Source organism: Podarcis erhardii, assembly GCF_964252035.2.
Source record: "Podarcis erhardii genome assembly, chromosome: 6".
NCBI classification, from domain to species: domain Eukaryota; kingdom Metazoa; phylum Chordata; class Lepidosauria; order Squamata; family Lacertidae; genus Podarcis; species Podarcis erhardii.
Window position 1 is genome coordinate 41,200,797 of NC_138510.1, and position 14,756 is coordinate 41,215,552.

At 42.9% G+C, this 14,756-nt stretch overlaps 1 protein-coding gene across 1 annotated transcript; it reads left to right on the plus strand.

Annotated features, from left to right (window-relative positions):
- On the plus strand, positions 1 to 14,097 carry RAB7B (RAB7B, member RAS oncogene family). Its single transcript, XM_081865299.1, has 6 exons — positions 1 to 230; positions 7,720 to 7,781; positions 9,242 to 9,368; positions 10,854 to 11,069; positions 12,368 to 12,493; positions 13,315 to 14,097. The coding sequence occupies exons 2-6, from the start codon at positions 7,729 to 7,731 to the stop codon at positions 13,393 to 13,395; spliced, it is 603 nt and encodes a 200-aa protein (XP_081721425.1). The 5' UTR covers positions 1 to 230; positions 7,720 to 7,728; the 3' UTR covers positions 13,396 to 14,097.
- Positions 14,098 to 14,756: the final 659 nt, after the last annotated feature.

Consider the following 14,756-nt stretch of genomic DNA (forward strand, 5'->3'; position numbering starts at 1 on the left):
CTGGGGTGGGGGCGGGGAGGAAAGAGAAACGAGAGAAAAAGAAGACCCACGCTCGAGGGATCTGCGGTGGGAAGGGATCCTGCTCGGCACTCCTTCCGTCCTTTCTTCAACCCCCCCTCCCCAAAGGCGTTTCTTCTGCGCGCTCTCGGGAGGAGCCGCGAGGAGTTTGCACGGGCAGCAGACCTCGCAGCTCTGCAAAAAAGCCGGCTCACGCCAGAGGAGGAAGACCAGTAAGTCCCCTTTCTTGTTGTCCTCTAGTTATGTAAGCCTCCTTCCGAAACGGTTCGCCTGCAAACGGAGCAAGCGTGTGGCAGATGGCAGGAGATCCACTGGGATCCACAAGTTAAGTGCCTAGTTGCTGCGCAGGCGATTCATTTGCAACGCCGAACTTGAAGCACAAAGAACGAGCGAGATTCGTGCCTGAGTAGGCAGAGAGAGAACCGGCTCAGAGCTGGGTGAACTTCTCTAAGAAGTTGACGGCGGAGATCTAGGGAGGTTGCATGGGGAGATCTACCCTAGCATGTGGAATAGGTGATCGGTGGAAGAAAGAGCGGCTGCCTCTTCTCCCGTTTCTCCACCGCTCATAGCAGAAAAATGTTTAGACGTGGAGCAGAGGGGGAAGTACTGTATTAGGTTCCACTGAAGCACTCCTTCGTGCCTGGGACAATTGCTTTTGGAAGATCTCATTCTTTGTGACTCACCGAATAAAGGGGAATTGAACAGGGCTGGGCCTGCTGCTCATGCGAGCTGCATCTTAACAACAAAGGATAGTTTTAAGGCGGCGGGGGGGGGGGGACACACAACACTAGGAAAAAATGTAGGGATCTGAGCCCAGCGATCAACGTTCGCATCTGGCGTTCTGGGCAGGAGCTGGGCTGCTTCTCAGCGGGTGCAGCACAATGGGCTGAATAGGCCCAAGGCTATTTCCAGGCACTGTCTGGGTGCATATGGAGTCACAAATAAAGCCACAGGAGGGTGGCACGCATAATCTGCCCCGGGACTTATGGTAAGAAAGTGCGGGCTGCAAGAGCAAGTGATCATTGTTCCATTTAATAAGGGACATGGGCAGTGGCATAGCAAGGTCAGGTGGTGCCTGGTGCGGAAAAATTATTGTCACCCCCCCCCCACACACTGAAATGATTAAAAAAAGGAAAAATAAGATTCTTATCAGTGGCATAGTTAAGGCATTTGCTTTCAGAAAAAGAAGTGATTTTGGGTTGCCAGGTTTCGTTTTGCTGTTTCTGCGACTTTCACCGAAGCTGCATAACAACTGAGGCTAAAAGACTAATTAAACTAAGGTGTCAAGACTAATTATATTTGATGGTGCTTCTGACAAGGCATGTCTTGGATTGCGCCATAGGCAAGTTAAGCTTTTCCAACCACACCTCTGTGCCAGGGAAACCAATTGCCTGATTCATACCTGTGTGTCATGTGGCTGTGTTAAAGGCAGTCAGTGCAAAAGGGAAAAAAGAAAGAAAGAGAAACTAGCATTGTTCATTGCTTTCTTTGAAACAAACACTGTCCGTGAACAGTGGCATTTACCCCCATTTTACAGATGCGGAAACTTTAAAAAGTTAGTGGAAATTTGTTGTCCAGGAAGCCATAGCTGTGAAATTAGGGAGAGATTATGCTGTGCTGGCTGCATATACAGTGGTACCTCAGGTTACATACGCTTCAGGTTAAAGACTCCGCTAACCCAGAAATAGTGCAGGAGAGATAAGAAGGAAAGACAGGGTTCCAGATTGCAAAAGAGCATGGAGCACCTGCACCTTTGATAAATCCATCTTCTCTATAGTTATTAAAGGTGCAAGAGCCCGTCCTCTTTTCCATCCTAATGGCAAGATATTTCTTGGGATGAGAAGCCTAATGGAGAAGCACAGGTACAAGTGCACTGCTGGAAAGTGGAAGCCTATTCTGTCTGCTGCTACAGAGCCCCCCACCCCACTAATAACTTCTGTACGTCACTCAGCCCAAGGGGGAAGGTTGGCCTGTACAGTGGTACCTCAGGTTAAGTACTTAATTCGTTCCGGAGGTCCATACTTAACCTGAAACTGTTCTTAACCTGAAGCACCACTTTACCTAATGGAGCCTCCAGCTGTTGCCGTGCCGCCAGAGCCCAATTTCTGTTCTCATCCTGAAGCAAAGTTCTTATCCTGAAGCTCTATTTCTGGGTTAGCGGAGTGTTTAACCTGAAGCGTATGTAACCCGAGGTACCACTGTATATGCAGCCAGCACAGCATAATCATAAACAGTACTGCATATGACTGCTGAAATTAGAATCCCATGTTTCTCCTGGCAAGGCTGCTGTTCCTTTTATAACAGCATATATACAGTGGTACCTCGGGTTAAGTACTTAATTCGTTCCGGAGGTCCGTACTTAACCTGAAACTGTTCTTAACCTGAAGCACCACTTTAGCTAATGGGGCCTCCTGCGACTGCCGCGCCGGTGGAGCACAATTTCTGTTCTCATCCTGAAGCAAAGTTCTTAACCTGAAGCACTATTTCTGGGTTAGCGGAGTCTGTAACCTGAAGCGTATGTAACCCGAGGTACCACTGTAATAGAAACACGGGAAGCTGCCTTATAAAGAGTCGGACCATTGGTCCATCTTGCTCAGCAGTATTCCTGAGAGCAGTACTCCATGATTTCAGCCAAGGGGACATTCCCAGGCCTACCTCGAAACGCTGGTGATTCAACCTGAGACCTTCTGAATGCAGAGCCAGGGCTCTACCACTAAGCTACAGCCTTCCTCTGACACAACACATAATGATACATGATCAGATCACTGTGTAGCCATATCAGCAAAAGCCATCCCATTTCTGCCTGTTGTGCAGGTGTTTGGGCATACACAAAAAGCTGACCATATAAGCACACAAAGGAAAAAAGACTATAGATAAAATCTGTAGCTTTGGTATCTCTCATGTAGGTATGAAGATCTTAACAGATAGGGCCCTTCTCAGCTGACACCTGCACAACATAAACATACAGAGATGGCTTTCGTTTCTTTCATTCTTTGCATTTCACCCCCCACCCCACCCCTGTTTCCCTTTTGGGAACAGATAATAACAGGTGCAGCTTTTCCTAGCATGGCAATGCAGCACTGGTGAAACCTTCACCTATTGTACTTCTGCACGTTTTTAAATTGCATTTATATCCTGTTTCTTCTCCAAGGAGCTCAAGGTGATGTACATGGTTCTCTTCCCCCCTCCTTTAATCCCCACAACAGCCCTGTGAGGTAAGTTAGGCTGAGAAGCAGTGATTGACCTTGGGATTCAAAACCTGGTCTCCAGGTCTTAGTCCAACACTGTAACCACTATACTATACCACACGGGCTCTTCAGAACTTCATTTTGACGTTGCTTGGATCTAATTACACACTAAATGCAAAGTTCTGTAACTGGGCTGAAGTCTAACAACATCTGGAGAGCCACAGGTACTCATCATTGCACTAAACACAGAATTTGTAACTTTTTTCAGTCAAAACGTGCACAGCTGCAGGTGCAATGGAATTATGGCAGATGTGATATATATTGTCAGAACTTGCAAAAAAAAATCTTTTGGGATGGAAGTACAGAACATTATACAAATAAGTACAGGTTGTGCTCTCCCAAGTAACTCTAAAACAACTCTTCTTCTGATAGTGTGCTCTGAGGGCATTAATACTTACAGCTTATTACTTCACTGCTAACGACAGCAAAACTGTGTTGCACAAAAATGGAAAAATAAAGATCCCTCTACCATAACCGGCTAATGAAAACCCGACAAACTATAGTAATGATGAAAAATGCAATTCATAATAATCAAGAAAACAAACTTATTGAGAAATGGGTTTTGGTTTAACATATCTGGAATAAATGATGATATATTTCCTTTTAATCTATCCATGACACTATATTGTCATGAATATATGTTATATTATCCTCCCCCCACCAAATGCCAGTTTCTTTCTTTTCATTTCCATTTTATTTTTATTTTTTTAGTAAACAAGGTTGTCTGTTTTATAAATAGATCTGCTAACAAATTGTAACTGTATAACTATTATTATTACTATTAAAGCTGGGGGAGAGAGATAGTATTCCTACATGTAACTGGCCTAAATGAAAGGGAGAAGCATGCCATATACAAAAGGAGTTTGTACTGTATCCAGTTCTGTGTAAATCCCATTGGTAACAATTGTGACCTTGTGGGAAGGCTGAATCTACCCACGTAACAAATGACTGGGTTGTCATTGCCAAACATTGTCTGGAGCAGAAGTGGTGGGTGAAATCTGAGCAATGTCATGGGTTGCTGTAGCAGTTATATTTGGAAAAATAGCCCTGCAAGGTGGTGACAGGGATGATGATTTCTTCATAATGAAATAACAGCACAGTTCCCTGCTGTCATTATGGGTCTTCCTTCTTTTGAAATCCAAAGTGAGTCAGCTGCTTGTGCTTGGAAGATCTCACTCATCATAAGATTGGCAATTTGGTTCTTTAGTCTGTGGACTCCTAAGCCTGTGTTGTGCTTATTATGGTCTAAGGCAGGGCTGGAGAACCTGTGTCCTTCCAGTCGTTACTGGGCTTCCATCTGCCCCAGAAGTGGCCAACGGTCAGCTAGAATCGAAGTTGTAGTGCAGCAATATGTGGAGATCACAGGTTTCCCTCTCCTGAACTAGGGTAAATGGCTAACAGTATTTCACTTTAACTCCATGTGACATTCACTGCAAATCCTGGATGCGTGGGGTTACCTATGCCCTTGCTTGTCCAGTGCTTCCTTCTTGCAGCCCACTAGATCATTAGCACTGTGATATTGTTGCTGCTAGCTGGTGCTCTCAGGGCCTAGCTAAATCTCAACCTAGAGCCATCATGCTGCTGCTGCTGCTGTTGTTGTTTAGTCGTGTCCGACTCTTTGTGACCCCATGGACCAGAGCACGCCAGGCACTCCTGTCTTCCACTGCCTCCCGCAGTTTGGTCAAACTCATGTTTGTAGATTCAAGAACACTGTCCAACCATCTTGTCCTCTGTCGTCCCCTTCTCCTTGTGCCCTCCATCTTTCCCAACATCAGGGTCTTTTCCAGGGAGTCTTCTCTTCTCATGAAGTGGCCAAAGTATTGGAGTCTCAGCTTCACGATCTGTCCTTCCAATCATGCTGCTACCAGCCTGCATTTGATTTCCCCTACAATCTACGGTGTAAAATTGGAAGGGAAACGAGTGACATGACATCACACCCAACCCTTTGCAAGCAGAACCCAATGAATTAGTGGGAAGGGCAGGGAGAGCATGATATGACATGGTGGTTGTTGGTTGTTTTTTGGTTTTTTTAAAGAAAACACAGAAGTTCCAAGGGAGATGTGAGTCACCGCCAGCCACAGTTGTCTTTGCAGGCTTTTACTGCACAGATTTAGTGGTGGAGAAGGTGCCTGAGAGAGGGGTGCGGTTGCTGCATTGAGAGAGCAGCTGGATGCCCTGAAGGTCTTTTTGTGAAAAGGAAAACCTGAGAATTAGTGCAGGCAAGTCAGAAACTTTTAGGTCATTTCTCCCATTCCTACATGCTTGAAAGGGCCTGTATCCAATGTTGTGCTCAGTAACTGTCATGCTTGTACAAGGATTTATACTTGTACAACAGCACTTTTCCTCCCTCTCCTCCCCCTGTGTGCCTCCAAATTTGTTCTGAGTTTCTCCCCAAACCTCTGGAGCAGATTTGGGAAGGGTATAGGCCTGGGGCATGTGGGGAAGGGGGAGAAGAGGGCAAGAACCAGGCAGAGGGCCTTCTCGGTAGTGGCACCCGCCCTGTGGAAGGCCCTCCCATCAGATGTCAAGGAAATAAACAACTATCTGACTTTTAGAAGACACCTGAAGGCAGCCCTGTTTAGGGAAGTTTTTAAAGTTTGATGTTTTATTGTGTTTTTAATATTCTGTTGGGAGCTGCCCAGAATGGCTGGGGAAACCCAGCCAGATGGGTGAGATATAAATAAATTAGTAGTAGTAGCAGTAGTACAGTGGTACCTTGGTTTTCAAACTTAATCCGTTCCGGAAGTCAGTTCCAAAACCAAAGCGTTCCAAAACCAAGGTGCACTTTCCCATAGAAAGTAATGCAAAACAGATTAATCCATTACAGACTTTTAAAAACAAACCCCAAAACAGCAATTTAATATGAATTTTACTATCTTGCGAGATAATATTATTGATCCACAAAATGAAAGCAATAAACAATGTACTGTACAATAAAATAAATAAAACAGTATTGTAGATGATAAAAAGTAAAATTAACAAAAAAATCTTATCTGCACAGATGATAGTCATTGTTTGGATGGGGGCTTTTATCCATTTCCTCAGTCACACAATCAATCAATAGCTTAACTGGGATCCACACAGTCACAAAAACAAATTAACTGAAAAAGCCTCAAAACAAAAAACACAAAATAAATAACAAAAACAAAAGCACCAAATATAAGCTCCAAATATCACCTCAGAACACTGCAATCAGAACTAGAAGGCTTGAATTATAGTGGGGGACACAAATTAGCAGCGCAACAGGAAACACAGGGGGACTCAAAACAGAGCATGTTTGGCTTCCGGAAAAAAGTTCGAGAACCGGAACACCTACTTCTGATTTTGCAGCGTTCGGGTTCCAAGTTGTTCGTGAACTAAGCTGTTCAAAAACCGAGGTACCACTGTAGTACTGTGCAATCAGGTGGTTACTTAGCTGTACATTATATACAAGCCGTTGTTCCCAAACCCTTCCACAAAGTGAAAATACTTGTTATCTCTAATGCCTCTTTATTAGGGCTTTAAATTTCCTCCCTTGTTTCTGAGAAAACACAAAATAGAGCCTTGGGCATCAGGCAGACAAATAGAAGTTCATGCCATGGATAGAAGACTGTGCAGTTTTTGACAGCAGCAGTGATGCACCCAGAGAGAAAGGCTTTGCTCAGTGATGCTGAGTGGGGTGTTTCTTGCCTGCAGCACCAACACTAATAGGCTTGTTCAGAGCCATTTTCGTGTCAATAGTCTCCTTGTCAACTGTATGTGAAGGATGCTCCCGGTCCCTTCTCCTTTCACTGCTGCAGAAAGTACTGCATAAATGTGGGAATTATTGGAGGGAGGAGGAGGGCAGATGGGAACAAAGACACAAAGACACATGGGTGTTGTAAGCCACCTATGCTCCCCTCATGGGTGGCTTACAACACAAATATAAAAAATTAAAATACAGATTTTAAAAACTGCAAAATATAATTCTCCATAAAACTGAAAAGCTAAAACAGCAGCAAATAAACTCAGCAAAACTTTTTTTAACAAAAAAATTATACAGATTTTATAATAGATGCCAGAAGGCCTGGAAAAATGAGAAGGGACTAGAACAGGCATCAAGTCGGAGCCAGGTGAGTCTCCCAAAGGAGAGCATTCTACAGCTGGGATGCCACCTTGGAAAAAGCTCCACACCTCACTTGGTTGGGGACACTAGGATAATTTACTGGGGTTTGTGAATCTAGAAAACCTGTTAGGCATATTTTTATTTTATTTTAAAAATGGACCCAAGTCTCAAGGGACAGTCTCAATCGAAGAGTCTCATCCAAGGAGAAGCAAGGATGCTTCATTTACAGTGACACAAAAGGCAGTTGACCAGTCGGATGCCTGGAGTTCTTTGCTGGCTTCTGCTATCCTGAGTATGGCGCATATAGAGCATTGTGCTGATTCAAGATACAAGATGTTGACCAATGTCCTTTTTCTTCCTTCCCTTTAGGCTCCATTTATGAATTCAACTAAGAGAGTGGATTTGAAACTAATAATTATTGGCACTTTAGGGTAAGCAGCATTCTTTGCTTTTGGAGTTTGAAAAGGCAGTTTGAAGAGATGTCCTACTTCTCCACATAAGCACTGTAATAGTGTTGTTTTTTAACACCTTGGGTGGATGATAATACTGTTCATTTTGTTATGTTGATTTTAGTTCTATTTTTCCACACACCTTCCAAGAAGCCAAGGAGAGCATTTGGTTCTCCCACTCCCATTTTATCCTCCCAATGACTCGGGGAGGTGGGCTAGGCTGAGAGCTGGCAATTGGTCCAGGCCACCCATTACTAAGCGTGGATTTGAATTCGGAACTCCTATGTTGGCTTTCCCACCTAGAAATGTTACAACACTTCATGGCATTTTTACTCCCTATCATTAGAGACCTCTACCAATTTGACAATGACAGTGATCTCCTGGCTTTCAACAGTGGAGCTCACTAAGTTCTGGGAGATAACTATCATAACCATATCATAACAGCAATCATGCCATGTTATATTGTTGTGAGAAATACCTCTCAGAAATCTTATCAGAAGAGTCATTACAATGGATATCAAGTTTAGGAAAAAGGTATATGCACTATAGTTTTCCTACTGGAGAAAATATCAGATCAAAGCACACGGCTCAGCCCCTCACAGAGCAGAAAATTGAATTTCTACTTGCTGGTTTTAAGAGAAATAGCACCACAAGTGTCCATCTTTGCTATTGTTCTGGAAATGTACTGATGATGATACGGTATGAGAGAGTGTCAACAGGACAAAGATCAAGACAAGCTAATTTTCTTAATTTTACAGATGAAATTTTTTAACTGTTTACCATATCAAACATCAGGGCTCCCATACTTTCCTCTACACGTAGGCCAATGATAGGGATGATGAGAGTTACAGTCCAGCAACATCTGGAGGCTCACAGGTTCCAACAGTCTTCCCCTAGACAGTCATATTTTTAGATAGTTAAGTCCAGAAAAAGAAGAGAATGGGGGGAAATGCAGGCTAAAGAAAATTATACTCTGGAGAGTTAAGATCAGCCTGCAGAACAGACTACAAAAATCAATAGATGCAGCACTGAGACAATGACACAATGCCAGCATTGAGCACAAAGACTAATTGAACAGTGTTTTATTATATCTAGTAGTCATAAGTCTTTGGTTTGAACAAGGGATATATTAGCGACTCCCTCCAGTTTCATCTATTCAGGTGAAGCAGACCATCAATGGCCATCTTCACCTAGTTCTGGCCTGCAGCCCACACTCCAAAAAAATAATACTTTGCATCTTTTGTTTTTTAAAAAGACTTTTATCCCAAGTATTTTACAGGAGAGATTCAAGGCAGCCAGCATTCAAGCACACAAGTAGTAAACATAGAACAATCTACAATTCAACCAAATGTTAAATCAAACTTTTAGCATAAAAATCAGGAAACTATTAGAAAGCAGTCATCAGAATTAATTCATCACATGTGTTTCTTACTTCACCCTAGTGTAGGGAAGACCTCTATCCTCCACCGGTATGTTCACAAGAAGTTTTACGAAGACTACCGAACCACTCTGGGAGCTAGTATCCTGACTAAAATGGTAGTTGTGGACAGCAGCCCACTGAAATTGCAGGTGAGAGATACCTTGAAGTAGAAGTGCTTGGTTTTACACACATCTAGCAGTGCTAGAGACGCGGGTGGTGTTGTGGGTTAAACCACAGAGCCTAGGACTTGCCGATCAGAAGGTCGGCGGTTCGAATCCCCACGACGGGGTGAGCTCCTGTTGTTCGGTCCCTGCTTCTGCCAACCTAGCAATTTGAAAGCACATCAAAGTGCAAGTAGATAAATAGGTACCACTCTAGCGGGAAGGTAAACGGCGTTTCCATGCGCTGCTCTGGTTCGCCAGAAGCGGCTTAGTCATGCTGGCCACATGACCCAGAAGCTGTACGCCGGCTCCCTCGGCCAAAAAAGCGAGATGAGCGCCGCAACCCCAGAGTCGGCCACGACTGGACCTAATGGTCAGGGGTCCCTTTACCCTTTACTTTAGTAGTGCTCAGAAATGGCAGGTGCTGTATGCTCCTTTTGATTGATTAATTGATTGATTAAAAAGATTCCTATACCGCATTTCAGCAGAGCTTCCAGGGTAGTTTACAAAGAAGTTTATACGCAAATAAAATACAAATAGCAAATTAAAATATCCAAGAATACATAAAAAGCCCGGGGAATTAAAAATGTCTTCACCTGGTGCAAGGCAGGCCTTTCTGCAGGAGGAATTTCACAAACGGGGCCCCAGCGCACTCTCGGGTCACCACCTCTGAGTACTTCACAAGGATTGATTTTGTAGATACTTAACAATTCATCCTTCATGGGTGTCCCGGGGGTGGGAGTGACATTATATGCAGTGTAATAGAATTAAGCCATATAATACATTGAATTTAAATGGGAGGGATATCATCTTACACACCCAATGGCCTGTGCAAAAAAAAAAAGTATACAGTGTGATGCCAAAAATGTACAGTGGTACCTCGGGTTACATACACTTCAGGTTACATAAGGTTCAGGTTACAGACTCTCCTAACCCAGAAATAGTACCTCGGGTTAAGAACTTTGCTTCAGGATGAGAACAGAAATCGTGCTCCGGTGGTGCGGCAGCAGCAGGAGGCACCATTAGCTAAAGTGGTGCTTCAGGTTAAGAACAGTTTCAGGTTAAGAAAAGACCTCCGGAACGAATGAAGTACTTAACCCAAGGTAACACTGTATACAGTGACAAGGCCGGATGCCCCTTGGAGTACAGAGTATTCCATAATCTGGGGGCCAGCACAGAAATGGCTCTGTCACAGACAGCCCATGAACTTTACAGAGTGGTGGAAGTGCCAGATCTATGCAAGAGGGAGCTCTCTGTCAGATATTTGGGGCCCAAGCCATTTAGGGCTTGATAATGCTAGTATTGCTCTGTGCCATTTTGAAACAGTTTTATGTCTTTTAAAATTGCAGTAGTCCACAGCGGGGGAAAGTTTGGGAAACACTGAGCTGGAAGAACCTGTCATTGTGCATGAAAGTATCTGTAGCGGTTCAGAGGTTGCTAAGGCTAATGCCTGTATGTTCGTCCTCCTTTCAGATTTGGGATACTGGAGGGCAGGAACGATTCCGGTCCATGGTATCCACATTCTACAAAGGCTCCGATGGCTGCATGCTGGCCTTTGACGTCACGGACATGGATTCCTTCCAGTCCTTGGATGACTGGAGAGAAGACTTCCTACAGAGGGTCATTCCAATGGAGCAAGGCTTCCCTATGGTTGTGCTGGGGAATAAAATTGATCTGAAGGACCGACAGGTAGGATAAGGAATTGTGAGGGAGCAGGGCTAAGCTAGAGCTCTCAATGCATTTTAAAACTCTTTGAATCAAGATTGAAGAGGAGAAGTCCCTACGCTAGAGAATGGCGTGAAAAGAATGCCCAGTCAGTGAGAGGTTGATTCAGCATTTGCATTGCTTTAGATTTCTGTAACTTGTCCCATTGATTCCAGTGGAATTTAATTGTGAAGACCATTCTGTGATTCAGTGATCCTCATGTTGTTCTGTGCAACTCCTGTTGGCAGACTAGGAAACAGCAGGATCTAATAGCACAACATAATCTCTTGTGAGTGACCCTTACAGAATTTCTTCCCTAATGGTACTCCACATGCACACCTGAAACTCAACACATTTCTTGCACAGCACTGCAATGCTACACTAGCCATGAGGGAAGTTCCCATGTTTTTTATTTTAAAAAATTGAATTTATTTTTTTAAAAGCCATGTAAATATATATTTTTTAAAATATATAGACGTTATCAATTACATGAATTCAAAGAAAAAGGAAAGCAAGCTACATAAATATTTTTTTTTATATGGGGAGGAAAGAGAAATTAACAAGTAGTAGGGGTATGTGCGCTTACTACTCAAACCTTTTACCAGAACTAAATTAATATATATATGCATGCAGGCCTTTAGATTGTAACTTTCATGGCTGGAGAACCCTGCAGAACATTTTCTTTTAACCCCAGTTATCAATGCATTTTCAATATATTTACAGATCATCACTGTCAATAAGTGTCAACATACATATTAGTAGTATTTTTTTGTTTTTTGTTTATAAAGCTGCTAGTATTTATGTACTCATTTGCCAGCTGTCCAGGAACAAGGATTCATGTTGATGACATGATTAGGGCTATGAATTGGGGCAGCTAAATATGAGCCACCACTAAAGCCTAATTCTTGCTAGTAGAAGTTAAGAACCCTTTGGAGACTGAGACTTATCAAGAGCTCAGCCAGTTGCACATGGGTGAATCATGAGGGCGGGGGAGTTTCCACACCTTGTTCCACATCATAATGTGAGAAGGCAACAGAAAAGCTAACACTTCCGAGCCAAGTGGCAGTCTTGGGGATCAACCCCACTTCCTTGCAAAAGTTGAATTTTCATAATAAGGATGGAGTGATTGAGAAATGTCCTGCACATTGCTTGCATAATGATTGTGTGACACACAACACGATCTAACCTCCCTGTAAACAAATCAGAATGAATGTTCAAGACACTGATTGTTTGGAAGCAACCCAAGATCACCTGATCGAATCCCTTCCAATTTTGTCTTGCAGGTGTCCAAGGAGGCAGCTTTATCTTGGTGCAAAGAAAAGGACATTGCGTATTTTGAAGTAAGCGCCAAGAATGATATCAATGTAGTTCAGGCTTTTGAGACCCTGGCAAGACAAGCACTAGCGAGGGTGAGTAGCAGCCTTGTCCTTAAGAAATAGCTGAGTTTTTCATTGACATCAAACATGTTGCATGTGAAGCAAACAGCACCCTCTTGTGATCATTTCCATAAAATCAAAGGAGGAGCAAAGTTTTGGGTCTGGCTAATGTGTGATTTTTAAAGTTTTGGGTTTGCATATTTTCACTTGCAGGTCTTCTCCCAAGTGCAGTACAGTTCAGCTTCCCCTTTCCAGAGTGTCTGATTCTGCACTGAAACCAAAACAGGTGCAGTGAGAGCAATATAGTATAAAAGTAAAGGCATGTGTTTATCATTTTATTTACTTTTTAGAATGCTACAGTTTGCAAAAGAGAAGCCACGATACCTCTTAAAAATCTGATTTTTGGGGAGAATAGGAATTGCATGTGATTGTGGATTATAGGTACAGTACTCTCATCATATATATAATATGATGTTGCAAAAGGGATGAGATTTTTATGACAATAAATGTAGAGATTCCCAACCACAGAACTATGACAAACTGAAAACCTTACATCAAAACCAATTTCTGCCCATAGGACAGTTGTGCATCAAAGAGTTCTCTGGGTGCCGTTAATCTTGAAGCATGTGGGATGAGATTGCTGCCTCTGACCACAAGGTGTTGCCACTTGTTCAGGTTAAGACACAGAGAAAGGAGAACAAAATGATTTTTTTTTTAATGCCAAGATTTTGGTTCCCAAGTACTGTACCTTTCTGACTAGGGATGACTCTTAACATATAGCAACTCAGCTATTTTGTTATATTTTGTTTTGCCTTGTTTTAATAAACTCATACTGGGTTATGTTTTTCTTTTAGTACAACGGGATCATCGAGAACTACCTAACCGATTCTATAAAGCTCACTCCTGAAGACCAGCCCAGGACAAAGTGTTGCTGAAATGTCATTTAGAAAGTGATGGCTTTTCTACTTCATCCAAGTCCAAGGCTTGATGTGTGCAAGAACCGCTGAAGTCTCTCTTGAGTCTTGCCCATCAGGGTTGGAGGAAGAACTGAAGGGATTTTTCCCCCCTCCCATTTTCCAGCAAAGATGGGCATTATTGGTCATTACTGAGCATGCAGATGGAAATCAGCCTGAAGCATCAGGGAGGGTTACAATAGCCCAGCAAAATTGAACTGTGGTTCTGGATACCATTATTCACAAATTTCTAAGATGCCACTGTGGTGCTTGGACTTGTTCTTCAAAGTACCTCCAGAAAATAACTTGATTTGTCTGTTCTCAATTTAATGCTGTCTCCCATGTTTTATCGTGGTCTGTTAGTTAAGGCAGGTAGGCAGCAGTCAGTCTCTCGATCTTCAGCCTTTGGCATCTTACCTGCAAATACAGCACATTCCTAATGAAAGCTCAACATAGCACAATATGAGCCAAAGCACAGGTCTCAGTGCCCTCTTAGTATGTATAGATTGAATTTACATCAGAAATGCAAAACATTCATGTTTGTTCACCCAATGTGCAATAGCAACAGCTGTGTGAAGGTGTTACTATAGGTACAGAGCTTTTTTAAAATGTCATTTTCAGAACATAGACTTTTTGTATTTGCCAGAATACTCCCAAATAATAAAAGCCTTTGGGTTCCTTTTTTTATTTTTTATTTTTTGCATTTTTCCATTTACTTCTTCAGAAAGTCAGGTTGGATTCACTTTAACCTATCAGTGTCCTCAGTTTTCCCTAGGGAAATTAGTCTCGCCATGCTGCTGAAGCATCCCCACTGGGGTTTTCCAATACATTTCTTCAAGCGCTAGCAGAAATAGTGGAGATTTTCCTGATATACACACATTTGGAACGGGATGTTTTATACATGGCGAGAGAGAAAATATAGCTGAACAACTGACTTCCCATGTTACAGGGATTTACATTTCCCCTGTGAAATGGGGACAGTGCCTGCCTTGGAGGAGAAGTCTGCAAAGTTAGACAACAGGGAATATTACTGATGGGTTTGTTTTTGTTTTGTTCTTTTTAAGGAAAGAATAAGAGATAATTGGTTTGGACATGGAAATGTAGCAGAGAATTGGAAGATAATACAGTCATGATTGGCATGCAAGGATATATAGTAGTACCTTGGAAGTCAAACAGAATCCGTTACGGAAGTCCGTTTGACTTCCAAACATTCGGAAACCAAAGCGCGGCTTCGGATTGGCTGCAGGAAGCTCCTGCGGCCAATTGGAAGTCACAGAAGCCCCATCGGACGTTCCAAAGAATGTTTGCAAACTGGAACACTCACTTTCAGATTTGCCGTGTTC